This window comes from Diadema setosum, chromosome 22 (assembly GCF_964275005.1).
Source record: "Diadema setosum chromosome 22, eeDiaSeto1, whole genome shotgun sequence".
Classification (NCBI taxonomy): Eukaryota; Metazoa; Echinodermata; class Echinoidea; order Diadematoida; family Diadematidae; genus Diadema; species Diadema setosum.
Window position 1 is genome coordinate 22,890,633 of NC_092706.1, and position 27,167 is coordinate 22,917,799.

Below are 27,167 nucleotides of genomic sequence, written 5' to 3' on the forward strand. Positions count from 1 at the left end.
TTGGCAAGAAACTTCCCACAGAATATATATTGGGTTATACATGCATACATCAAGTTTAAAAATCCTTCAGGCATTGCATAAATATAAGGAAAGTAGTTATATTTTGAGGAGTTGACCTTGACCTTTGACCCATGACCTTTGACCCATGACCCCCAACTTCCCTAGATAATCACTGCCCATCGGTACAAGCATATATACTAAGTTCCATGAAGATACCTTGAACCATTTGCGAGATATGGAGAAAAACATGAAATTTCCATTTTTTTTTTCACAAAATAACCTGTGACCTTTGAACTTTGACCCTGTGACCCTAAAATCCACACAAAGTATCATCCCCCAAGGATATACCCTCATACCAAGTTTGATGCAAAACCACCACACGGTTCTGGAGATATCGACAAAAACAAAACGGGACGTACGGACAGACGGACGACCCGAAAACATAATGCCTCCGGCCACTTCGTTGGCGGAGGCATAAAAAAAAACTTTCCAGAGAATTTCCATTAGGTTACACATGTATACATACACCAAGTGTAAAAAAAAAATAACCCTGCTGGCATTGCATGATAGGAGGGAAATAGTAAAATTTTGAAGTGTTGCACTTGACCTTTGACCCCATGAACCGTACATTCTCTAGATAATCACTTCCAGTCAGTATATGTATATACTATGTTCCATGAAGATACCTTGAACAATTTTCCAAGGTATGGAGAAAAAAAAAAGAAGTTTTTATATTTTTACTTGACCTTTTGACCTTTGACCTTTGACCTCATGACCCAAACTTTCACCAGAGAATCTTAATTGGGTAATACATGTATACACTAAGTTTCAAGGAAATATCTTCAGGCATTCAATAGATATGGTGGAAATAGTGAAATTTTATGTATTTGACCCTGACCTTTTGACCTTTGACCTCATGACCCAAACTTTCACCAGAGAATTTTAATTAGGTAATACATGTATACACTAAGTTTCAAGAAAATATCTTCAGGAATTCAATAGATATGGTGGAAATACTGAAATTTTATGTATTTGACCTTGACCTTTTGACCTTTGACCTTGAGCATGTGCACCCAAAAGTTGATAGGCACAACTTCTCCCCCTAATACACATACATGCCAAGTTTCATTAGGATACCTCAACAGGTTTTGATAGTTACCTTGTCCACAAAATTCATTACGGACGGACGGAAGGACGGAAGGACAGACGGACGGATGGACGGAAGGACGGACGGACGGACAGACGGAAGGACGGACGGACAGACGGAAGTACGGACGGACAACCCGAAAACATAATGCCTCCGGCACCACTTCGTGGCGGAGGCATAAAAACAGGTAAAATGAATGGGTGCTTGCCTGCTGATAGTATGGGTCTCCATCCCAAATGTTCAGGTAAAAGGAAAAAAAACAATATTGCAATGCCCTGTCCGTGATTCAACATTGTTGGCATCTATGGTAAGTAATTCACATTCAAGCATTACAATTTTTTCTTTCAGTATCACTTTGTTGTTTTGATTTTTCGTTTCTAAAATTCTTTCTACTGCAAATCATTTTCTGAACATCTTTTAGTCAAGGTTTCGAGCAAAGCACTACTAATGAATCAAAATTGATTTATGAATCTTTTTTTTTCTGCATTCTCCACGCCCATAGGTGGAGAATTCGTATCTGGACAAACAATACTGCGTGTACTACACTGTATGCTGATCATAGATATTCTTGCTTCAAGTTCATGCTGTACATCAATCAAATTTCACAAAACCATGCCTATTGCACCACAAATGCCTGCTGGAGATTTGGATCACAAACCCACCTTGCAGGGTATCCCAGCTTGGAACTGCTGGCACAGCTTGTAGGTGCCTGTGAAATCTTGCTTGGTGCGGGGGCGGATGCGTCCGAAGACTTCCCGCAGTCCGTTCCGCGGCGGCACATGGAGGCGGCATACCAGCATCCCTCCCTGGCAGTGAGGCTTGTGGGTTGGGTTCTGCAGAAATCTGAGTTTTGACAACACGAAAGATGGCCCCAACAAGTTACAGTCTACGGGAATGGATGCTTAGCTTCTCAAAAAGGGGAAAGCCCATTACTTGCTATGTTGACTTGAATTTAGAGTTATCTTGAGCATCCAGGAAAGTAAGAGTTCCATGAAATCAGAGAAAATGTGAAGAGGGATTTAGAAGCTGGTATTCTACACTTTGTACCTCATGTCCTACTAGTAGTAATGATTGATACCAATTCTAACAACAAAAAAAAAAAACTTCAAAAAGAGTTCAAAATCAGAGATATGGTTTGATGCTACATTTCTTCTCTCATTATGACAATACTGTAATGATGTATGTGTGTGTGTGTGTATGTTGGGGGGGTACCACATTCAGCCAGGGGAAATGTTACATAATACAATCAGTGCTTTGGATCTTTTGGAGTATTGTGTTGCAGCTACAACTTGTTACCCCATTGGTTCCTAAGCTGGGCAATTATCATCGCTGCCTTAAACTCATACATGTATTACCAGTATTCACCTTCGAGTATCTACAGGCATGAGACTTACCTTGTACTTCCTGAATCTTGTGGAACAGATCTTTGACATACACATTGCTTTTGACCATTGGGAACAGGTATCCCCCCCCCCCCCCTTCTGAAGCATGTACGCTGAACAACCCCGTATCTCCTACCCAACAGAATAATTGTTGCCTAGCTTAGTGAAAGTAAAAATTTGAAGAAGCAAAAAATGCCAATTTTAACCCTTGGGCATAATCCCCAACTTGTTTAATACTGATGCTATGTCATGACCCATGCAGCACACTAGACCTACCACAATTACTAAAGTGTAAATTTTTGTAAGCAATCTAGCAAAGACATGGCTTTGTCTTTTCTTTTTTTTTTGCAAAGAAATATTATCTTTGCACATTATTGTTTGCATATATTTTCATATTCATTCTATTAGTTATTGCTTGCACATATTTCTATATTTGTTTTATTAGTTCCTGTATTAATTATTTTCCCACTTCAAAGGAGATTCCTGATGGGCAGGAAATAAAACCGTAACCTAAATTTAAGTTCATACAGTACTAACAGAGTGAGAGAGGAAAGATTACCTGAAGGAGTAGAGCCCATACTCATTCGGCACTTGATAGAAGCACTTTTGGCAGGCCAGTTTGAAGTCGTAGCCAGCCAGCCACGCTCTTGTTTCGTCTGAAATGACGGGAGGGTTCATATTTCTGACGACGGGCGGTGGGGCAGTCTGGACTCTTGGTGGCGACGTCTTTGGAAAAGCACCATTGACCACTGCTGGCCTGGGACCGTTGTAAGGCCCTGGTGGCAACTTTGGGCTTCTGGTGGCAGCGGGTGCTGGTTGCCTGGTAGGTGCTGGGGATGCAGGTCTCATGGGTGCTGATCTTGGGCTGTGACCTTTGACCTTGGCAGGCTGTACCGATTCTTGCTGCTTGGACTTCTTCCTGCCTGTAGGAGAAGCAGCACAATCACAATCAGAGTCCAGTTCTTGAAAAGTATCAGTGACCCTGGTGAACTGAAACATCATCTTTTATGGATTTTTATGCTGTTTTTTTTTTTATTCTTTTTTACTATTCCTGACTCCCTCACTTACCTGGCATATATTTCATCAAATTGAATCTGCATGTATTCTTCAACAAATATTTTGTGACAAAAATAACAGTTGTCAAAATATCATTTAGTAAGCAATTTCTTTGATGTCATTTAACCCGTTGAGGACGAGTCCCAAGTATACTTGGGCAGGTGTCTATGGGAAATGTGTGTTGTAGCAAATTAAACCGTCCTCAACAGGTTAACATGAAAATATGATGCGACAAGGGATTCTGATAAACCAATGAACCAAGCAGGAAGGAGTCTTGAACAGGATTAAAGCCACTTTGCTAACTATCTATCACCAGATATCCAGAACTGAAATTGGCTCTTCAAACACAAAACACATATCTTAGGGGCTACCGTAAAATCAACCCATACAATGTTCATTATTGGGTTTGGCAACAAACAGTGATGATGAAGATGCGGAGGATGATGGTGATGATGGTTATGACGGTGATGATGGTTATGACGGTGATGATGGTGGTGGTTATGATGATGATCATTTCTGTTCAACATCTACTGTTCTGTTTGTCGCCTGAAATGTCCAGTGGTTTTCACTTCCACACAGCTTGACAGTTCCTAAAGGATTTGGCATACAGGTTGAAACTTGCCAATCCAACAGAATGCGGTTCACAGGTCTGCCAACATTCCCACATCCAAACCAGGGAGATTCCACAAAGCAATCTCGGAGATGTCTGTGTGTTACATGCATTTCAATGGGAGAAAATGATTCCCAGATCAGGGAGATTTTAATATTCTCTTATTCAGACATGAACAGATTTCGACATTTTCAGGGAGACTCCTGCAGAATCAGGGAGACTTTGCAGCTCTGGGTTCAACCAAGAGGGCTAATCTCGAATGTGTCTTACCAGGAGTTTGGTATCCGAGGTCCAGGTCATCGTATAAGCTTAGATGGGGAGGCTGATCGATACCAGTGTGAACAAAGCGAAACAAAAGAAAGAGACTTACTAGATGCAAGTGCTAAAGACAGAAAATACTTGTAATGGTACATCGGCTGGATATGTGATCTACACCAAAGAGTACTGCCTAGGCCAAAACAGTATTTCTTGAGTCATAGACTTGACTTGTGAAAAATATATAATTACAGAATAATAAGATGTGGGGTGGCGTGCACATAATCAATCCCCTTGGAGAAAGGGCTTCCTGGTCATATACATGATTTCTGTTGGGGTTTTTCACAGTTCAGATCCCTTACATACAAGAACTATATAAATACCAGAGTGTAGAAATCATGCTATGAAGTCATAAACTTTCCCCAACAGGGTGGAATTTGAAAAGCGCTGTCACATACTATCTCACCCGTCAAAGATATCAAGCCTGCCCTCAACAGTCCACTTATTGCACTCATTGAGGTGCGAATCCAAACAAGCTTCTGTATGGAAGCCCACATATTGAACACGATATCCAAACAAATACTCAGCTTTCTGCCCAACACCAACTAATACAAGCTGGGATCTAATCTATAACAAGCTTTGATACTGAATTGGGTTCCATTATATTTTCTTTTCATTACTCGAATATGGTTATAATTGTACAAAATACAGAGAATTTGCTCCTGAAACTTACAGACTGTTATTTCATCACATTGACATTCAAAGCTTTGCATTTCATTTGTATCCCTGACATTAGTTTCATTGATAGTGCAATTCATTTGGGACAAAAAAACAAAACAAAACTGGACATAAACTTTACTCTACTCAACTCAAATCAACTCAACTCTATTCACCTCTACCCAACCCTACTCAACTAATTCCACTCTACTCATCTAAACTTACCTCAACTCCACTTAACTCAATTGTACTCGACTCAATCTGCAGTACTCAACTCAACTTGACCCTACTCAACTCACCTGGAAAAAAAAAGGCATCATGGATAAAGCGTTTCTGGATAACACAAGTTTCTGTCTTTGTACATTGTACATACATGTACATGTGCATACACAGAACTCATTCACACTTTCATCATCAAGCTAAAGTGTCGATTCACATTCAAATCTTAGTTGGCGTCTTTAACTTGAATAAATACTGAACCAGATATTGTTCTTTACCTGTGCCTCACCCTTGGGCAATGTCACACCAAAGTCGTCCAATCCAGCGATGTCTGAAGATGGCAAAATTTAACAGAGAAATAGGATATTTCTTTTATTGTGTAGATTAACTTATGTACAAAACATGTAAGCATACTTTATATAAAGATGTTATCCACAGTACTGTAGTCCATAACTTTGTCTCAGTGTCCCCTAGGAGGTTGCCTCTCCCAGCAACAGCAAGAATACACAAGACTGATTTGAGCAAAGGTGACTTTAATGCAAAGAAGCAGGTAACGAAGGGAGCTTGGGACAAGGTTTTCTGAGCTAGAACTAGAGAGCTAGATTTAAGCATGCCAGTGTAAGGGTCTTCCAGATTTGTGACTTTTGATTATCTTAGCCCGGTAAACTCAGGACAAGGTCTTATGAGCTAATCAAGAGCTAGACAGACAAAGTTAAGCATGCCTTTGTAAGGGTCTTCCAGATTTGTGACTTTCATCTTTAAAGGACAAGTTCACCTTCATAAACATAAGGATTGAGAGAATGTAGCAATATTAGTAGAACACATCATTGAAAGTTTGAGGAAAATCGGACAATCGGTTCAAAAGTTATGAATTTTTGAAGTTTTTGTGCCGTAACCGCTGGATGAGAAGACTAGTGCAAACTTAGATGTCACATGCGTACAACAATATAAGGAAAATATAAAGAAAATTTCACAAATTTTAATCTTTTGAAAAAAGTACACATTCCCCGGACTCGTTACCAACAAATGTTATGGGTAATATTATTCCCCCTGCCTTTAGAAAGAGGCAGGTCAAGTGCTCTTTTATTATAAGAAAAAAATGAAAATATGTTGAATTTTCTTTACATTTTCTTTATACAGTTGTACGCATATGACTCACAAGCTGTAGTAGTCTCCTCATCCAGCGGTTCCAACACAAAAATTTTAAAAATTCATAACTTTTGCATCGATTGTCCAATTTTCCTCAAACTTTCACTGATATGTTCTACTAATATTGTTGCATTCTTTCAATCCTTATGTTTATGAAGGTGAACTTGTCCTTTAATAGCCAAGAGAACTTGGGACAAGGTAATGGAGGGAGCTTTGGATAAGGTTTTATAAGCTACAGGTAGAGTTAGAGAGCCAAAGTTAAGCATGCCAGTGTAAGGGTCTTCCAAATCTGTGACTTTTCAGTATTTTTAATGGCCAGGAGAAAGCTTAAGAGCATCATTCTTATAGAATAAAATTAGTCACTTCGACCTATGACATCACTAAGTTTCCCATCAGCCATCAGAACAAAACAAGGTTGCCTGAGGTAATTGGTTGTGATATTTTTTCTACTAATATCTGGGTGCAAAGTTCGGGAATTCAATGGCCGAAGTTGAGAAATTTGGATGGAATTGGTTTGTGTGCCTGTGTGTCCTTCTGTTATTTTACCCTTTTTTCCTTGTAAATCCAATATATCGAGTGGTTCATATCTCCCCTAACTTGTCTTTTCTGTAGGCCTCTCTTTCCAATAATGCAATGATTTTGAACGAATAGTTTGATAAAGGTCATGCAATTGCTCATTTTCTCTTTTCCATCAAATTTATGTCTACATGTTTTGTGGTACATTTATTTGATTGATTAGTTGTCATTGTTGCAGTTGAAAGACTTTGTGATATTGGAAATAAAAATCTATTTGAACTGAATTGAATATGGAATTGAACTGAATTATCTCCTCTTGCTGGGTTTTGGCTCTGGCTGGGGGTTTGACTAATCTAACATAAAGACACTGCTGTGCTTGTTCCTGTAACACTGTAATAAGCTACAGAGCCTTTGGTAAAGGCTAGGTGCAGGGGGAGGGGGTAGTACAGTGCTTTGGACACATCAAGTGATACCATATCAGACTTCTTACTTTGGTTTGGCCTGTCTGAAGAAACAGACTCCAACTCTGAATCCTCGTCGTCATCATCATCGTCGTCGTCATCATCGTCGTCGTCTGAATCCTCATCAATCTGGACTTCCACTTCCCTGCGGGGGCGATTCTGACGCCTCGATCGGGACTTCTTCTTCTTGGTCTTCTGCAATACGATAAGCAGAAATGGTGCTGACAATGTGACGGATATACTGTCAATTCCTACTTTTGAAAACTTAACTTTCTAAAAGCTACTGCATTATTGACTTTCAAAAACTTTGTTCTCGAATGAACTCTTAGGGAAGTGAAAACATGCAAGCCTTTTTTTTTTTTTGCTTTAGGAATATTACAACTTGTTCAAATACATGTGCATAATATAATCTCATCTGTTCACCACAATTGGCAAGGTGCAATAAGAATGTAATTGTGGATATGGTTCAACGTGTACAGTACTGGCAAAATTGAGGGGAAATTATGAGATACGGGCGACATAAATACCCCCCCCCCCTTCCCAAATTTATTCCATCATCGCCCAATGGCAATCAAAATCAGCGTCATCAGACAAACTGTCATCATCATCATCATTACTACGACCATAATCACAAATTGAACAGCCAGCACAGCCACTGCCATTGACATAATCATCCACAATGAGAAAATGATCGTGAGCATTATCGTACCGCCTGTTTGACTGGTTGCTGTTTGGGCTGCTTTGGCAAGCCCTGCTTCGGGAGCCACTTTTCATCGGCCCCTGTCTGGGTCTTGGAAGCTGTCGAGGCGGGGCCCCAAGCCGTCCTCGCTGCTTGTGGTTCCTTGCATATGTTGGCCCAGGAGGGTGGTTTGGCCGGCCCGGTGCTCTGCCGCTGCTGCTGGTTCTGCGGCAGAATCTCATCGATTTGCGCGGTGACTCTTTCAAAGTGTGCCTTGTCCCACTGGAACTGTGTTGGGGGAAGAGGAAAGTGGAGGGTGGGAGGGAGAGTGGGGGGGGGGGAACAAATACATGGTTGCAATAGCAAATTAACCTGATAACAGTAGCATATAACACTGCAGAAACAAACTAGAAATGTCACTATGGCGACTGATGCCTCCGCCATAATGCATGATTCTCCCAATAGGTGTATAGTATAATGTCTTCACAATGTGAGATAACAGTTTCACATAACTGGCAAAATATTGAAATGACAGGTTTGTCAGAAATATCTTGAATGTTCACTTTCCTTGAACTACATTTGCTATAATTGTCTATTAAAGAGTGCAGGTACATGTATTTGGGGAATTGAGGATTTTTACTGGACTTCTGACTGACCCTTTCATAAGTTTATGCATTGAGTAATTTTCAAGGTATAAAGAAAGAGTGTAATTACAGTATAGAATAGATTTTTTTTTTTGCATTTAAACCTGGCCTTGACCCTTAACCTTTGACCTTTGACCTTCTGGCAGGAAATTTCCAAGAGAATCTCCATTAGGTAATACATGTATATTAAGTTTTAAAAATAATAATGCAAGCATTGCATATACTAGTATATGAGGGAAATAGTAAAATTTTGAGTTGACCTTGACCTTTGACCCCTGGCTATTGACCCATGACCCCTAAATTTCCTAGATAATCCCTGCCAGTCAGTACATGTGTATGTACCAAGTTCCATGAAGATACATTGAACCATTTGTGAGAAAAGTGAAATTGTAACATTTTCACCTAATCTTTGACCTTTTGACCTTTGACCTTATGAGATGAAACTCTCTCTGGAGAATCTTTATGCAGTAGTACATGTCTACACTAAGTTTCAAGAAAATACCTTTGGGCATTGCATGGATATGGGGAAATAGCAACATTTTTAGCATTTGACCTTGACCTTTTGACCTTTGACCTCTTGCCAATGTCACTAAAATCTATTCAACTAATTGCCATATCATACATCATCCTTGGACCAAGTTTGGTGAAAGCTGCTTCATCCAGTTTTGAGCCATCACGTAAAAAGATAAATTTTAGGATTTGACCTTGATCTTTGACCTTTGACCTCTGTCCGATTTCACTCAAAAATTAATCAAGTAATTGTCCTACCATACATCATCCTTCGACAAAGTTTGGTGAAATTTGCTTGATCCAATCTTGAGTTATCGCGTAAACAGATACAATTTCATGATTTGACCTTGACCTTTGACCTTTAGCCGATTTCACCCAAAATCTAATCAAATAATTGCCCCATCATACTTTATACTTGGACCAAGCTTGGTAAAATTCCAGTCAATATTACTCAAGTTATCGCGTAAACGAATGCAGACGGACGTACGTACGGACGGACAACCCGAAAACATACACATGCCTCCAGCACCACTTCGTGGCGGAGGCATAAAAACGCTCTGATACTTTCCAGCAGGCTCCTTTCTGTACATCGTATGTGTGCTTTAATACTGACAATGATGATGGGGTTTACGGCTTCTTCTCTTTCTTTTTTTCTTCTTCTGATGAGCAAGTTCAGGTACTTTTAAGTAGGCATGACAGTGAACTATTTTATATCAATTTTATATTTTATATCAATGAAATTCTACCTGATGTCTGTTCCAGAAAATAAAAATTCGAAAAATTAAGCTGGCAGGCTGGTAAAAAGTATTAAGGGAAGAAAGTTTCTGATGCGAATTTAAACAAAACAATAACTATTGTTCTGCACTTCTTGTTTGTCTTTAGAGAATTAAAACCTCAAGGAACTGCTCCTCTTACAAGATGTTTTTTGATCAAAATCATTTTTCCTTCCATTGATTTGGTAGGAAGTTAGATCACAATTTGTGAAACATTCAGAGTTAACAACTTACAAGAAAACAACATACATGCATCAGCTGGAAATGGCGTCCTCACAAATTCATCACCACTCTATCCCAACATGACAAAAAGTAAATCAAAGTCACAAAGACCAAGTGAAGTCAAAACTCACTGGCTTGTTTGAGAGGCGAGTGATTTTCTTGCGGCAGCCTTCCAGTCTGGCCCGGAGATGAGGCTCTCCATTCCTGTGTTGAGTTAGAACCCCTTCACACTCTGCCAGGACTTGGATCTCTTCCGCGTACCGGTTGTCAGGGTCTCCATTGAGCACTTTTTACCAGGAAATGTGAGATTAAAACATTTCATTTAATCATTTAGTAAATGTACATTTTATCTTTAACAGTATCAACAAAGTACAGCACTACATTACTGGCTGCTACTCAGGGGTGAAGTAACTATCTACATTGTAATACATATTTACCTAAACTATTTATTAACTGCACAAAGTCCCACTTAATCACCAGCTGACAACTCCTCTGGTACAGCTGTAAACATTCACAGCAAACCAATCCGCACTATGACAGCAGCATTTATTTGATGAACCTAACCATTTCATCTTGAATTATACATATAAATGCAACATGAACAAAAACCAAAAACTTACACGTATGCACAGAAATACACATGTTTTTTTCACACAATTTGAGGCAATGCTCTTGTTACCACTAAACAGCATGCAAGTCCTTAAAATTTCACACCACCTGATAATAATTCTCATTCAGTGATGGCAGTCAGAGTGCTACTATCTGAAGGGCTAATGGAATTCATAACAGCCCATCATGGAGGCTTAGTACATTTTCCATGAGACTGACTAGCAAAATTATCTTTTGTGCCAGCAAACACAACACTTACAATTTTGTGCGATTAAAAAATCATCCCTCACTGAAACATATGTTGGGTGGCCCACCAGTTTCACTGTATACAAGATCAACATATCCTCGATAATGAAACATGGAGGAAACCGGCATAAGTTTCAAAACATTACTGTTTCACGCACAAAGATATACTGACTGTCCTAATTTCTGAGCTGTGGGCTGATTTCTACAGTTGTAGAGTACCAAGGCTTTGCTACTGTTCTCGGTGCATGCACCCACGATCTAATAAGTTTTGTCAGGAGATTCCCTAAGGTCGATAACATCCGCCATAGTTGGCACTGGAGACGCCAAGGTTCAAACAACGTGTCAAGCACAGCACAGGATAGAATGTGACACTGATAGAGTCACTCACCGTGTTTTGAATCTTTGAGGGCGATGTCGAAATGTCTCTGTCAATGAAATAAAGGGCAGTTGTTTAATCTCGGAAACTTTTCTGGTTTGAAACAATGACATATAGACGATTATGAAGTGAAAATATATGCATCAAACTGAGGCACTGTTGCCGGGTTTGTGACAAGGAATACTAACTTTGCATTGTCATCTTGTGAGGCAAATATTAAAGCAAACCAAAACCCAAAGAGCAATGTGGATTGAGTGAAAGCAGCAACATTAGTAGAACACATCAGTGAAAGCTTGAGGAAAATTGGACAATCAATGCAAAAGTTCTAAATTTTCAAAGTTTTATAAAATAGTCCTAAAACGTGAGTTAGGGATAGAAACAACCAATGTAACAATGTCAATCAGTATAATCAAAGCTAACTGGATGTTTTATGATACAACGTAACTATGCATCAAATGTGATAACTCGAACAGTTTTTTAATCACTGCTCCCAATATGAACAGTGGCTTTAATTTCCATAATTCTAAAAAGCTTCATTGGGATCACCCACCAGTTTCATTCCACAAGCCGCTCGTAGTAGGAGAACGTTTTCCTCTTTCTTGCTGTCGTCCCTCTTCCGAAAGCCGAACTGCGAGAGGATGTCGTACATGACAAGGGCCTGAGTGAGGAAACCACCAGCTTCCATCCACAGCTTGTCATCCAGGAATGCATAGCTCAGCTTCTGGAGGTCATCGACGATGCCGCGGAAGAATTGCTGTTCCACGGGAGACGGGAGGAAGATAGAATTTCAATCAACAAAATATGTAAGCAACAGGTCTTTGTGCAAGAGTCAATTGGAGGCTATGTCCCCTCACAATTCAATATTTTCACCAAGCATGATGAAAAGGTGGTAACAGACACACATCAGTATTCCATAACCAAAACCTGAGAAATACATCCCAACATTTGACCTCCAATCTTGCCTTTAGAGACAAGAAACTTAATTGGCCCATCATAACCGAGCCAGCTGTAGGTCTTTTGATATATCATGAAAACGGTCTGAATTTTAAATGTAGCTAATTATACCATTGAAGACTAGTCCTGAGTGTACTCGGGCAGGTGTCTATGGGAAATGTGTGTTATAGCAAAATCAGCTCATCCTTAACAGGTTAACCTTCTAATATATACTGTAATCATGTAATCTATACAACTGCCAGTTCTTATGTCTTTATGACTATTGGGCCTCAGTGAAATTTCAGAATTTTATCCTTGACCTTGACCACAAATCTTTGATTATGTTCACAATCAGCTATTGTTTGTCTCACTACAATATTGATTAATTCCTATAGATGTTGTAGAAAAGTCAACACAAATCCATCAATATATGCTGCACCATGCAAAAGCATACTCTCAAACAGTAATTCACATCTATCCACACATAAACAATCACAGCAAAGCTTGGAATTTTCTTCAACTTTGCTGTACTTCATTTCTAGCATACAAGCTGAACTATATACAAAAAAAAAAAAAATACATGGCTTTGAAATAGACCAGTTTTTCAGAAAGTGCTCATGCATTGCAGTCGAAAAATAATGTGGCACACAGGGTGGTTACACTGCAGCACATGAAGAGTGAAGTACACATATAAGCTAACAAAATGTGTATGTGCAGGGATTGACATCAGCAGTGGCCCAAGGCCACTAAAAATTGATGTCGGGCCACCAAATTTGCAAAAGAGCTATCTTCTTGTGGTCTGATCATGCACTTATGATTCAAAATACACCTTTTATTTTGGCCACTGCATTTTTTTTTTTTTTTTTTTTGGGGGGGGGGGGGGGGGGCACCAAAATATCAGATTCAAAGAGTATAAATAGGGGCCACAACAGGCCTACATTGTAGTTTGTGTTGAGCGCAGGTATTTTACTACAGTACATTATTTCATCTTTACCTCAGGCATGGTGGCCAAAACGAAGGGTGGTGACGACCTGAAAGAGAGAACAAAGCAGAAGTAAATATTGCATTGCATGGGATAACATCGTATCGTATCACTCATTAATATCATACAATACTACATGCACAACAAATTGAGATACCTTGTGTGCATTATCTCACAGGAAATAAAATTGCACAGCTCATTGAGGTAAGACCTGTTGTCTTTCTGTCTGTCTGTTCTTTTGATCATCAATAACACTGAAGTACATAGTCACATCCATAATATTACAAGCCATGTAAACAAAGAAACAGGATCTAATATTGAAATTGGAAAATAATAAAAGCTAAGTTATGGAACTTTACAATAACGTATTGCAGGAGCTGTCAAGGCTCACTGGATGAGACCATGGACCGTCAATGAAGAGGCCCCTGATTCATGTCCCCCTGACAGGTGCAGTTATACCCCCTAGGCAAGGTACTTTATCCTCATTGCTCATGACAAAAAAGAAACATGCCATAAAAACTTAACATTGGGCCCTTAAAGTTCGTTGACCCCTGCCTGTGACCTTTGACCTTGTGGTGACCATCCACTCCCCAAGGGACATCTACCATCCAAGTTTGGTCACAAACAGACGTATGGATCAAAAGTTATGATCCATAATAGAAATGCGCCATAAAAACTTTACATTGGGCTCTAAAAGTTCGTTGACCCATGCTTGTGACCACTGACCTTGTGGTGACAATCCATTCCCCAAGGGACATCTACCATCCAAGTTTAGTCACAAATGGAGTTATGGATCAAAAGTTAACACCCATAATAGAAACGCACCATAAAAACTTATCATTGGGCTCTAAAAGTTCGTTGCCAAAAGCTTGTGACCTTTGACCTTGTGGTGATCATCCACTCCCCAAGGGACATCTACCATCCAAGTTTAGTCACAAAAGGACCTATGTATCAAAAGTTATGGCCCATAATAGAAAACGCGCCATAAAAACTTAACATTGGGCCCTAAAGTTCATTGACCCCTGCCTGTGAGCTTTGACCTTGAGGTGACCTTGATATATGGTAAAATGTGAAACTTTGTATGACCCCTCTTCCCTCAAAGTTTGATTGCAATTGAAGCCCAGAGTAAAGAGTTATTGAAGTTTTTGTAGCGTTACGGACAGACGACGGACGGACGGACGGACGCCGGACGCCGCAGGCGATCCCTTTAATAGTCTCCCCTCACCTCCGGTGGGCTCGACAAAAACAAAATGTACACCGGCCTAATACGTACACATACATGCCAATGACTGGTTGAATTTCGCAAGTAACGTTTACCAACGGAACTGAATTCGTACTCGTAAGGAAGCATGAAAACTGTCATTGAATTTTTGCGCTCATAGGAAGGACAGCAGGCTGATGGGGGGGGGGGGGGGCGATACATGTAGGTCTGGTCTTGCACGTAACCTTGGGTGGTCAAGAATGGCAGTATAAAACGACTTGGCCCAAGCCCAGAAGCGAGCTAAAAATCGTGCCCAGTATAAAAGGGGTATTAGAAGGGGACTAGAAGCCATTGGTCCTGTGGTTACTTGCTTACAAGCATTTATTGCTCCCTTTAGTTGACACTCACACGTTAAACATAAATCAAAATCAATCATTCAAATACAAAGTTTCGTGACACAGAAAATCATAAATTACGATGTACTTTCTCTTAATTGTGGGTAAAAAAAAGAGAAAATGTTACAAATATTTTTTGAGGGGGAAGGGTAACTTAAATACCCTATCTGAAAATATCTCTTTTGAATGTAGGGCTCTGGTACTCTCAAAATTTGTTCATGAAAAGTAATATAAAAGTTCATCATGCTCAGTCTGGGTATGAATAGACAAAGGGCAGGCAATTTACTGTGTGATGCAAAGACATCTAGGTATTGGCTTTGTATGTTATAGTATTTTTGCATGGTACAGATTCAACTTAATTTCCAACCTCCTACTAGTCATGACAAAGTCCTAATACTCTCTTGACCTTCTAATAAAGCTGTGTCGACTGCATTAATGTGGAAGAAAATTATGGTGCACACATCATTGGTTTGCAATATCCTGCAAGCAAGTCCAAACATGTTTACATCACATACGTTGTAGTAAATTTCTGTTTTTATGCCAACACAAAGAAGAGATCAAACACTGTAAAGCAACTACATGAATGAATCATCCAATCACACCGAAACTTGGCAAGCACATTAAGCATGTTCTTGTTATCAGTACAATTTAAGAAAGTTCTTGCAGGATTTTAGTTCATCCTTCCACAAGCCTCATTTCAATTGGACATAAAATGAAAGGAAAGACAAATTTGACCGAAGATCAATGGGTCTACAAAAGTTGCAAAACGCTACTTTGACTTCCCTATGTCCAAACTTCAGGCTTTAATCTGATATTCAAAAAGAGAAAGAGAGATCATACATAGCATTACCCCTCTGGAAAACACAGGAGGTTCTTGGCTAAACCAAAACAGCCCATAAGAAATTTTAAGGAAATGAAGTACATATATGTTTAGGTCCCAGAATCATCATAACAGAGTACTTTGGACTTCAGATAGACAGAATAAGAGAAAATCATACAAAAATCAGAGAGATAGACACAAGAAGAACAGCTTCAATGCAGAAAGAATTACAGAGAAAGATATAAGAAGGGGGAGGGATAGACAAATAGACAGAATCAGAAACAACTAGAAATGTCGCTACAGCGACTGGTTATACCCCCGCCAAACAACATTTCATAAGCTTTGGTCAAAAAACTGAGGAAGTAGTTTTCAATCCGCAAGATCTTTCCTTGATCTTCTGCCATTAATATGCCGTTACCATGGCAACGTACTTTCGGGTACTGTCGAAAAATGCGTCTTGCACATCTACAACCAAAGACACACATCTGTACCAAGTTTCATGGAAATTGGGCAAAAACTGAGGAAGTAGTTTGCAACACAAAATTTTCCATCATTTTGGCTCATAATATGTGAGCTGTTACCATGGCAACATACTTTTTGTCACTGTCAAGAAATGTGTCATGCTGACCTACATCCTAAGACAAACATTCAATATGAATTCCATGAGAATTGGAAGAACACTGATGAAGCAGTTTTGCCATGAAGCATTTTACCCTATATTTTACCAATAACATGCCGTTACCATGGCAACACACTTTTTGCCACTGCGGAAATATGTGTCTTGCACATTAACATATTCAGATGAACATCTGTACCTAATTTCATAAAAATTGATCAAAAACTGTGGGAGGAGTTCGCGACGCAAGATTTGTACCCATTTTTGCCCATAATATGCCGTTACCATGGCAACGTACTTTTGGGTACTGTCAAAAAATATGTCTTGCACATCTACCACCCAAGGCACACATCTGTGCCAAGTTTTATGGGAATCGGTTGAAAACTGAGGAAGTAGTTCGCGACGCAAGATTTGCAACGGACCAACCGCTGACCGACCGCCCGACCGACCGACCGACCGCCCGACCGCCCGACCGTCCGCTGATTCCTATATACCCCCTTCAAACTTCGTTTGGCGGGGGTATAAAAAAAGAAAAGGGATAAACAGACAGACAGACAAATCAGAAAGACACACACAGATGGACAGAAAAGGAGGAAGACAGAGAAAGGGTCAGATGAATGGAGAGACACAGACAGAGAAACAGACAGACAGCATTACACAGACACAGCCAAACAGATCAATAGAGAGAGAGAGAGAGAGAGAGAGGGAGAGAGGGAAGGAGAAAGGGAGAGAAGGAGGGGAAATGAAAGAAACATACTGTAGAGAAACAGCAGTTCCGCGTTAAAGTATGGGTAATGTTACAGCTTACCAGGTACAACATAGATGGCAATACATATTATGTACATGTACATGCACCGAGCATAACGGGCGGGAGGACAGTGTACTCTGTACTTTGGCGCCAATGCACACATACACGGAAGAACACAGAATGTATTCCCGAACATTGTATCAGGCAAAACACATCATGTCTATGAACCTGACCTACATTACATACATGTGATGTGTACAATGTAGCAACACTTGTAGCGTGACTTGAATACTGCATGCTGTCTTCATTATTATTATGCCTACTACAAAGGCAAGTTGTTTTTGTGCAACATGCTCTACTCACTATCGTGTGGGACAATGGATAAAAATTATGAGTCTGTAAGGTAAATATTAATGTCTAGACACAGTGGAGTGACAAAGAAGACCCAAGAAGAAAGAACTGTATTTAATTCTATATGGCAATATCCTACCCAGGCACCATATTTTTCTCTTATAAAACATACTTTAGGGACTACCTATACTGTACGTACAAATTTACCCATAATACCTTGTATGTTATACTGTTTATTATGTAATTTTCTTCACATTTTCTAGTCCTGTAATAGCGAGAAAAAATTTGCTAACTGTAATAATGACCAGTAACCTTTTTACACAGTAAATGCTACCACAATCCTTAACCTCCATAATAGCAGCAAGCTCTTTGAAGTGCCCATGAAGATTTTATGATAGTCCCCCCCCCCAAAAAAAAAAAAAGAAGAAAAAAAAAAGAAAAAAGAATGCAAAATTTATCTTCAGGTGGGCCGTGCAAAAGATTACTCACAAGAAAATTCCACTTTTAAAGTACACACACACACACATTCAGTGTGGCCTGACACTCTGCACATTGCATCAAGCCGTACATTATAGACGCTAGCTTGTTGGTAGCACAATTCCGTTCAATATACTGTAAAACATGAAATATTCGCGGCACGAAATTTTCGCGAATTGGAGCCGACGGCCTTTTTCGCGGCAAGAAATTTTCGCGAATTGCCTCTTGCGTTCAATGCATATAATGTAGATAAGAAATTTCGCGTGCATTTTAATTTCGCGAATCTTGGCGCTCGCGAAATTCGCGAAATTAAAATGCACGCGAACATTTCTCGTTTTACAGTACCCTACTGTACTGATGTCTAGTCGGTGCATGTTCAACACACCAAATGGGCAAACACGGCAGCCACAAGAGTACAACACATTTGGTGCAAAAATAACATTCTGTATTGATACACTATTTTAGATTACTACAGCATCAACCATGCTCTTGGGTTAATTCAAGTACAACCCACATCATGTTTATAAGGGCATTGTACATGGATCCTAACTTGAAATCTGGTTGAAACCAATGTTCTGAGAGAACTGTTCTACTGTACCATTAAAAGAAAGTCATGTGATTGTAATGTGTTTCAAACATCACACGACTCATGCTATAATTACAAAGTTCTTTGGTGAGCACTCTCAACATCAATGGAGCAGTGTAACAAAGACCTGAAATCATCTACAGTGTACAACTGGACGCAAGTCTGCAGTCAGAAACTAAAGAATGGACGCTGGAAGGAAATGCCACGTTTTCACCTCCCCATTCCCCCCACCAAAAAAAAAAAAAAAAGTAAATCAAACAAAATAAAATATAAAAGTGCAAATTATGCTTACTTGCAAATTTTCATTCTAAATTGCCGGGAGGATATTTAATAGAGCTGAAATTAATTTGTGAGTCCCTAAATAACTTACTGTATGTATTTGAATTAAAAACAAAATGATAGGCATCTGGTAATAATTTAAATTAACCTTTAATTTACCAACCACAAGCTACCAATAAGGGGGTGGGGGAGGAACTACCTGATGATTATTCTGGCATGACATTAACACATCTCATGGGCTTGATGCATTAAGTGCTGCAGAATTGGGATTCCCACATCGTGACCTTTGACCTTTATATTATACAGTATACAATACATGCATCTGCTTTGAAATCTGGCTCGATCGGAAGAATACAATGAGCTGCACAAGCACAGCCATGACTGATGGTAATGTTCCTTAAAGGACAAGTTCACCTTCATACACATTTAAGGATTGAGAGAATGCAGCAATATTAGTAGAATACATGAGTGAAAGTTTGAGGAAAATTGGACAATCGATGCAAAAGTTATGAATTAAAAAAAATTTTGTGTTGGAACCGCTGGATGAGGAGACTGCTAAGGCTCGTGATGTCATATGAGTACAACAGTATAAAGAAAATGTAAAGAAAATTCAACATATTTTCACTTTTTTCGCATAATAAAAGAGCACTTGACTTGCCTCTTTCTAAAGGCAATGGGAATAATATTACCCATAACATGTATGTCAGTAACGAGTCAAGGGAATGTGTACTTTTTTCAAAAGATGACATTTTGTGAAAATCTCTTTATACATGTACATGTATTTTCCTTATATTGTTGTACGCATGTGACATCATACACTGCAGTAGTCTTCTCATCCAGCTGTGACTGCACAAAAACATAAAAAATTCATCACTTTTGAACAGATTGTCCGATTTTCCTCAAACTTTCAATGATCAATGTGTTCTACAGGTTGCTACATTCTCTCAATCCTTATGTTAATGAAGGTGAACTTGTCCTTTAAGGATGTGTCCTACCAACATCTCAACATTCATGGATTGTAACTGTGATTGAATATCATTATTGCTGAATCCCATGGTACCCCTAACACAAGACATTTACCTCTTTTTTCTTTTTAATCTTCTACTCCAATTATGAATTTGTTAGAAGTATAGTACAGCCAACCTTGCTTAAGTTGACCTCAGATAAGTCGAATAATAGTCAAAATCAAAGGTCTTTTAAGGTCCTCTTCTCTTCATGCTCTATTGATTTTAATCCCTCATAAGTCAAATTTGCTAATTTAAGTCGGAGCTATTTCTTCAGTCCAAATAGATTCGACTTAGGAAAGATTGACTGTATGTCTAACACAAGACATTCACCTCTTTAAATAATATTTTTCTCTTTAATCTTCTAGTCCAATTATGGTATTCTAATTCTTCAAAAGTATAGTACTTTCTCCACCACAGCAATTCAAAACATGCATGCTGGTGCATGAATGCTGGTATGAATTCTACAAAAAATGTGGTGAAAGCCAGAACTGACGCTATCAGGCACGCACACAATTATACACTGTACAAACTCATGACACACTTACACTCAATTTCATATCATTTCATATAAAAGCGTACTGTAAAAGTGGATATTTTCGTACACGTAATTTTTCTTTGCTTGGCAGGATTTTGTTTTATATTGGGATAAATCTCTTCACAACTGTGTTTTGATTCCACAAAACAAGACTTTAACCAGTGGATCATACAGTACAACAAGCAGAAATATTTGCATGCTGTTAATTTCGCATTTGTTTCTGGTCGGATAAATTCCTTGAAAATTTCCTCTTTTACAGTTACTCAACTATCATTTGCACCAGTTTTTATCAAAATGATGAATAGTTTAATAGTGTACCACCAAACCATGGTTGTAATAAACATTACAATACCAGTACCTGCTGCAAACTACAAGGGGCAATACCTACTGCAAACTAGAATTATCATTGAAGGTGATTAATACAATACCCCCGCCCCTAGTGTTGCTTTAAATGTAGTATGTGATGTCATGAGGGCAATGACGTTCGAATTGGAAACAGAATAATTTTAATTTACTGTACAATTACAGAGTTGACACTGAGTATAAAACTTACAGCAAATGGAAACATGCTTTCCCCCAGCATCACTACACTTAAAGACCATCATACACAAAAACTTGACCTTCATAGCTTGAATGGTTTATTTTGATACAAAAATGAGTGGTTACCATGGCAACACATTTTCCTTAAACTAACACATTGGTGTCTTGCAAAACTACACTTCTAGATCATGATACATACTAAATTTGACTTTAATTGCTTGAATGATGGAAAAGTTATTCGATTTGCAAGGTTTTGGTAAAATTGTGGTTACCATGGCAACGGTTTGTGTGACAAACACAAAAATTATGTGTTCCACATCTATACCTCAGGGCCATAATGCCTACCAAATTTGGTTTCAATTGCTTGAAAAATGTGGAAGAAGTTCACTCCACAGGATTAAAAAAAAAAAAAAAATGCGGTTACCATGGCAACGCATTGTCCGATACAAATACAAAGGACATATTGCAAAACTACACTTGAAGAGCATCATACACACCAAATTTCACCTTCATAGATTAAATGGTTCAATTTGATACAAAAATGAGTGGTTACCATGGCAACACATTTTTCTTATACTAACACATTGGTGTCTTGCATAACTACACCTCCCAATCATCATACATACAAAATTTGACCTTAATTGCTTGAATGATGTGGAAGTTATTCAATCCACAAAGTTTTGGTAAAATTATGGTTACCATGGCAATGCTTTGTCCGACAAACACAAAAATTATGTGTTCCACATCTATGCCTCAAGGCCATGCCTACCAAATTTGATTTAAATTGCTTCAAAACTGTGGAAGTTGTTCACTCCACAAGATTTCGAAGAAAACATGCATTTACCATGGCAACGCTTTGTCAAGTACAAACACAAAGAGTGTCTTGCATTATAACTACACCTATAGATCATCATAGATACCAATTTTGAAATTGATTGCTTAAATACTATGGAAGTTATTCAATTCACAAGGTTTTGGTAAAATTATGGTTTCATGGCAACGCACTGTCCGACAAACACAAAAATCACGTCTTGCACATCTATACCTCAATATCATCATTTACCCTGTTTCATTTAAATTGCTTCAAAACTGTACGAGGAGTTCGCGATGCAAGATTTTGCAACAGACCGACCAACCGACCGCCCGACTGCCCAACCAACGTCACGGTGATTCCTACCCCCTTCACACTACGTGTGGCGGGGGTAAAGGATTAGAACTAGCAGCACTGGCTGTCGGGTGGAAGGTAAGTGGCCTAGTGGAGAAGACGCCTGTCCGGAGATCAGGAGGTTGTAGGTTCAAGTCGTGCTCGAGTATGTACAGCCATAATTTCTATTATCATGGCTTCTACTAAATCACTGATCAATTCAGTTCTTATGAATTGAAGTTGATGTATAGAGCAATTTGTTAATCTATTGCAATAAAAACAACTCGCCAGGAGAATTTCATGAATTTGAATTCCCCAATTAAGTGTCTTTCTGGTCCTTCCTTCCTTCCTGGAAATGTTTAGCCACTGCCAGCCTGACACTGGCTGGATCCAATTCCTGACATTCAACCCACACAAAATGACAGTTACAGCGTGCTGTCACACTGCCCTTGACTTAACGAATAACAATTACAAACACACGGGTCATCTCTCTGTATTTCACAATCAGGGATGTTCAAGGCTGATCTGAACATCGTCATCACAAACTTTTGTCAAAGTCATCTGCTTTGGGGTACCATCCAAGCAAACTCCTAAACTCTGCCCCCCCCCCCCCCCCCAATCTGGTGGGGAAAGTGATAACACTGGTGGGGATACGTCAAGACATGAAAATGTCTGCACATGGGTGTACACAGAGTAGCATCTGAGATGCCATTAAAGGGAAGATAAACCCCAAGAACAATGTGGATTGAGTGAAAGCAGCAACATTAGTAGAACACATAAGTGAAAGTTTGAAGAAAATCGGACAATCGATGCAAAAGTTATGAATTTTTAAAGTGTTGGTGTTGGAACCGCTGGACGAGGAGACTACTAGAGGTTATGACGTATGAGTGGACTACAATATCAAGAAAATATAAAGAAAATACTACAAAAATCCATTTTTCATGAAAATTACAAATTCCATCAACTTGATATTGACATATGTTAAGGGTAGCAATTATTCCCCCTGCTTTCTGAAAGCGGTTGGTCCACTGCTCTTTCATAATTCTAGAAAAGTGAATTTTTGTTGAATATCCTTTATATTTTCTTTGTATTGTTGTCCACTCATACGTCATATCCTCTAGTAGTCTCCTCATCCAGCGGTTCCAACACCAAAACTTTGAAAATTCATAACTTTTGCATCGATTGTCCGATTTTTCTCAAACTTTCACTGATGTGTTCTACTAATGTTGCTGCTTTCACTCAATCCACATTGCTCTTTGGGTTTACCTTCCCTTTAAATGCACACTGTATCACCTTGAACTGAACTGGACAAGCCTCACTTCAGGCTTTCGGTAAACATGCCTACCCAAAACAAAGCAAACATGTACACAAAAATCTGCAGGAATGGGAATTTTCTACACTTTGAGTTTCAAGAAAATTAGTCTCGGGCATCACTATTAGCCCGTTGAGGAAGAGTCCCGAGTATACTCGGGCAGGTGTCTATGGGAAATGCGTGTTGTAGCAAAATCAAACCGTCCTCAACAGGTTAATCCTTTATCTACACTGTGTATTAGCAAGCACAACAAATCCTCTTCTAAACCCAGTAACACTGAGCCAACAAATGCAAACTCTCTTGAATGTTTATTGACAACCTTTGCTTTGGGACTCCACTGTGCTTTGTTCATTGATTCTCACGCTTTCTGAAGCAATTTCTTTGCCTACTGACACAGGTGTCTGAAAACTAATTGTCAATTAACAGAGATTACCTAATCCCATTAATCCCCAATGTGTCCCAGTGGCCCTCCTTTCAGACAGAGGCACATTGCTACACCTGAGTGGGTTTGCTAACTTTACAAATACCACAAGGTCAAGTTTGGAGGGATTAATGAATTCATGCTGATGGAAAAAAAACCTGGCAAATAAGGTTAAGCCTCTGAGCACATACAGGGTTGGTAATCCCTACACCACCTTTTCCTGGAATTTGATTTTCATTACTAGCATGGAATTAACTGCTTCCCTCAGTTTGAGTAAAAATGTGACATAGGTACTTAAAAAGTTTGATGTATGAAGGTCAGATAAGTCACTGAACATGGAAACAATCCTAGACTGTAGTGGTGAAAAACAATCACTGTGAGCCATGACATCACCAAGACAGGATATATATCATTTATTGAATCCAAACTTAGAACCCCAAATAGGTTTTGTTTGGCTTTTTCTCTACTTTTGTTGACACAATGTAGTCTGCATCCTTCCTCTAACAGGATGAAAAGTGGCATACTATTTCTGGCTTTGCAGCCCAGACCTTTAGAATGTGGTGACATTTTAGTTAATTACACTCACAAAAATAAAAGACAAAAAGCAACAAATAAAATGTTAGCAACATAATGGCCATGTGACCAAAATTGTTTGAACAATATGCTTGCAATGTATCATGTTTGATTTCTTACCAGCATTAAAATGGTGAAAACTTTCCAAACTTTGTCAATTATCTTACCGTTATCATTTCACAGGGTTGAATCCCTCCTCCGGCGAATGTGTGGTATCTCACATGCACCCGCATACAATGCTCCATTTTAGGCAAGACCAGTTTGCTTCTTTGTTTGATTATTACTGTAAAATACCAGTTTGACAAATGAATTTCACGTCGTGAAAAATACTTACGCAATAAATTCCATCTTCTGCGCCACCCTGACCTGACGTTGAAATCTGTCCGTCATCTTGAATGCAGGATGGGGAGGGGGAGGGAACCTTCCCCCCTCACGACTAGTTGCAAACTAAATTGTGAATACTCTCTATCTCTTGTCTTCACATCAGCTGTCTTCTTTAAAATCTGAAACAGAACATCAGAGACAACAAGAAAGGAAGAGCAAGATTACAAATGAATATCTTACTTCCAAATTTCAGTGCTGGCATAATGCTATGGATGTGGAAATATAATTTCCCCTTTGAACTATGACTGAAGTCAAATTTACCTCCCCGGGGAATTTTTGTCGTAATTACTCTCCTGTTCTATTTGTTAAATTCGTTCAGTATGAAATAAAATGCCTAAAGAGGAACTGCTCGACAGCAAACAAAAACTATCATTATCTCATTTCATTCAGGCTGTGCTGGCATAGCCTGCTCAGTTTGGAAAAAAGAGATTAAAGAAAATAAAATTAAAAGTGTAAAAAGTCATCAAACACCACAAATAGTTGGTCCATGAAACATGAACGTGAATGGAAGCATGCATATTGTGCTACACTTCTACACTGGTACTTGACAGAATCCATCATTCTGGCTCGTAGTGGAACACCTGCGAGTGTCCTGCAGAGTGCAGACAGAATACAAAGTACAAGTAAAAAAGGCTACACTTACTGTATGCTGTGTATGAATACCTCTATACTAGCCAAGGCTTGTAAGAAATTATGACCTGCTTGAGTCAAATATTCGTTTTGGTGATCACAGTACTCCTTACTCCTTGGTAGTTTTGAAGAATATTCTCATTAATGACAGTAGTTTCCTGTCTGGAATTACGATCCTTGTCAAGCCTTGATGAAATCAAAAGTGCATGTCTTCTCAAGAAGAGAATGCATTAAAACACTCAGTAAAATGAACAACAACAACAACAACAACAACAACAACAACAACAACAACAACAACAACAACAACAAAAAGCTCAACAACTCAACTGCTCAAGGATGACCTCACCAAGTTGGGGGAATGGGCTCCAACATGGATGATGGAACTGAACTCCCCCAAAATGTCATGTGATAACAATCTCCAGGAAAAGGAACAAGATACAGTACCAGTACATCCTGAAATGCGGTTTCCTCAGTGCTGTAAACTCAAAATATTTTGGGATCACAATTTAACACCTGACCTGAAATGGTACCAGCACATCAACAGCATAAGTTGCCAAAATGCCAACAATACTCTTACCTTCCTCCGACACAACCTGTGCATCAACTCCCCAGAACTGAATCCAATGACATACAAAACTCTTGTCCATCATCTTGTGGAATATGGAGCTGCAGTGTGGGGCCCTTCCACGTACAAGAGCATCCACCAACTAGAATAGAACTGTTCCAAAAATGAGCAGCCAGATTCACATGGAACAGGTACAAAAACACGTCCAGGGTGCAATCCATGCTGTAAGAGCTTTAATGGTCTTCCCTCCAACAATGTAGAAGAATATGGAGTTCAGACTCACAATGATTCAAACTCCACCATCACTGTATAAATTTCCTAACCCAGGCCCTGTTTTTACTCACACCATGTAGAGTAATCATGTGACGTTTGATCTTTGTCTATAAGAAATCGTGACCTACTCTGCACCATTTCTTTTTCACACACACACACCCACACACACACACACACACACATCCAACAAAGTTTGCAAGTGCCAAGAATCTTCATTCAAACCATTCAAGATTGAAGCCAAAATGAAGGAGGCAGGCTGAACCAGAACTAGACTTAACAAGAGGAAGAAACCATAATTTCATCTAAAACAGAAAATGTAGAAAAACTTAATTCAGGTTGTAAACCTATTTGTAATATCTTGAGGTGATTGCAAGCTGGCTGCCCATCTTATAAAGGGTGTCGCTATACCGTATACGGCATGCGACCAGCCCGAAGTAGGAAGGAGCGCCCCAGGCCAGGCTAACAAAGTCGCGTGGTGCTTTAAACTTACGTCTCCGTCTGCTGCACACGCATGCAGTTGCTGGCAATCAATGGTATTTGTCCTCTATCTACAAAGAGTCAAACATCCTGTGACTAAATTATCAGCATAATAGCATTAGCACCTACCTAAATATTCACTGAAACATATACACCAAATGCTGCTAACAAACAAGGAGAAGTATCCGAAATGAAGCATTGAGATTGAGGAGATGTCACTGCTGTAAACTTGACTGACTTCCCCGTCACAGATCAGCGACTACGACGTAGCTGTATGCTGGCTGGAAACCCTCATCGGAGTAGATCGGGGCCGGGACAGCTTGTTGGGCAGTTTGTTGTCAACACTC

General features: G+C 39.3%; 1 protein-coding gene across 1 annotated transcript in view; it reads right to left on the bottom strand.

The window, feature by feature from the left end:
• LOC140245214 (3'-5' exoribonuclease HELZ2-like) overlaps positions 1–24,881 on the bottom strand; it is an 81,150-nt gene extending 56,269 nt beyond the window's left edge. The window contains exons 1-11 of the mRNA XM_072324802.1: positions 24,826–24,881; positions 13,499–13,535; positions 12,122–12,325; positions 11,584–11,620; positions 10,472–10,626; positions 8,222–8,479; positions 7,542–7,707; positions 5,665–5,717; positions 4,466–4,517; positions 3,089–3,452; positions 1,810–1,990 (exon numbers count right to left, since the gene is read on the bottom strand). Coding sequence (XP_072180903.1) covers positions 1,810–1,990; positions 3,089–3,452; positions 4,466–4,517; positions 5,665–5,717; positions 7,542–7,707; positions 8,222–8,479; positions 10,472–10,626; positions 11,584–11,620; positions 12,122–12,325; positions 13,499–13,535; positions 24,826–24,881 — 1,563 coding nt within the window. The remainder of the gene's footprint in view (positions 1–1,809; positions 1,991–3,088; positions 3,453–4,465; positions 4,518–5,664; positions 5,718–7,541; positions 7,708–8,221; positions 8,480–10,471; positions 10,627–11,583; positions 11,621–12,121; positions 12,326–13,498; positions 13,536–24,825) is intronic.
• Between the last annotated feature and the right edge of the window lie 2,286 nt (positions 24,882–27,167).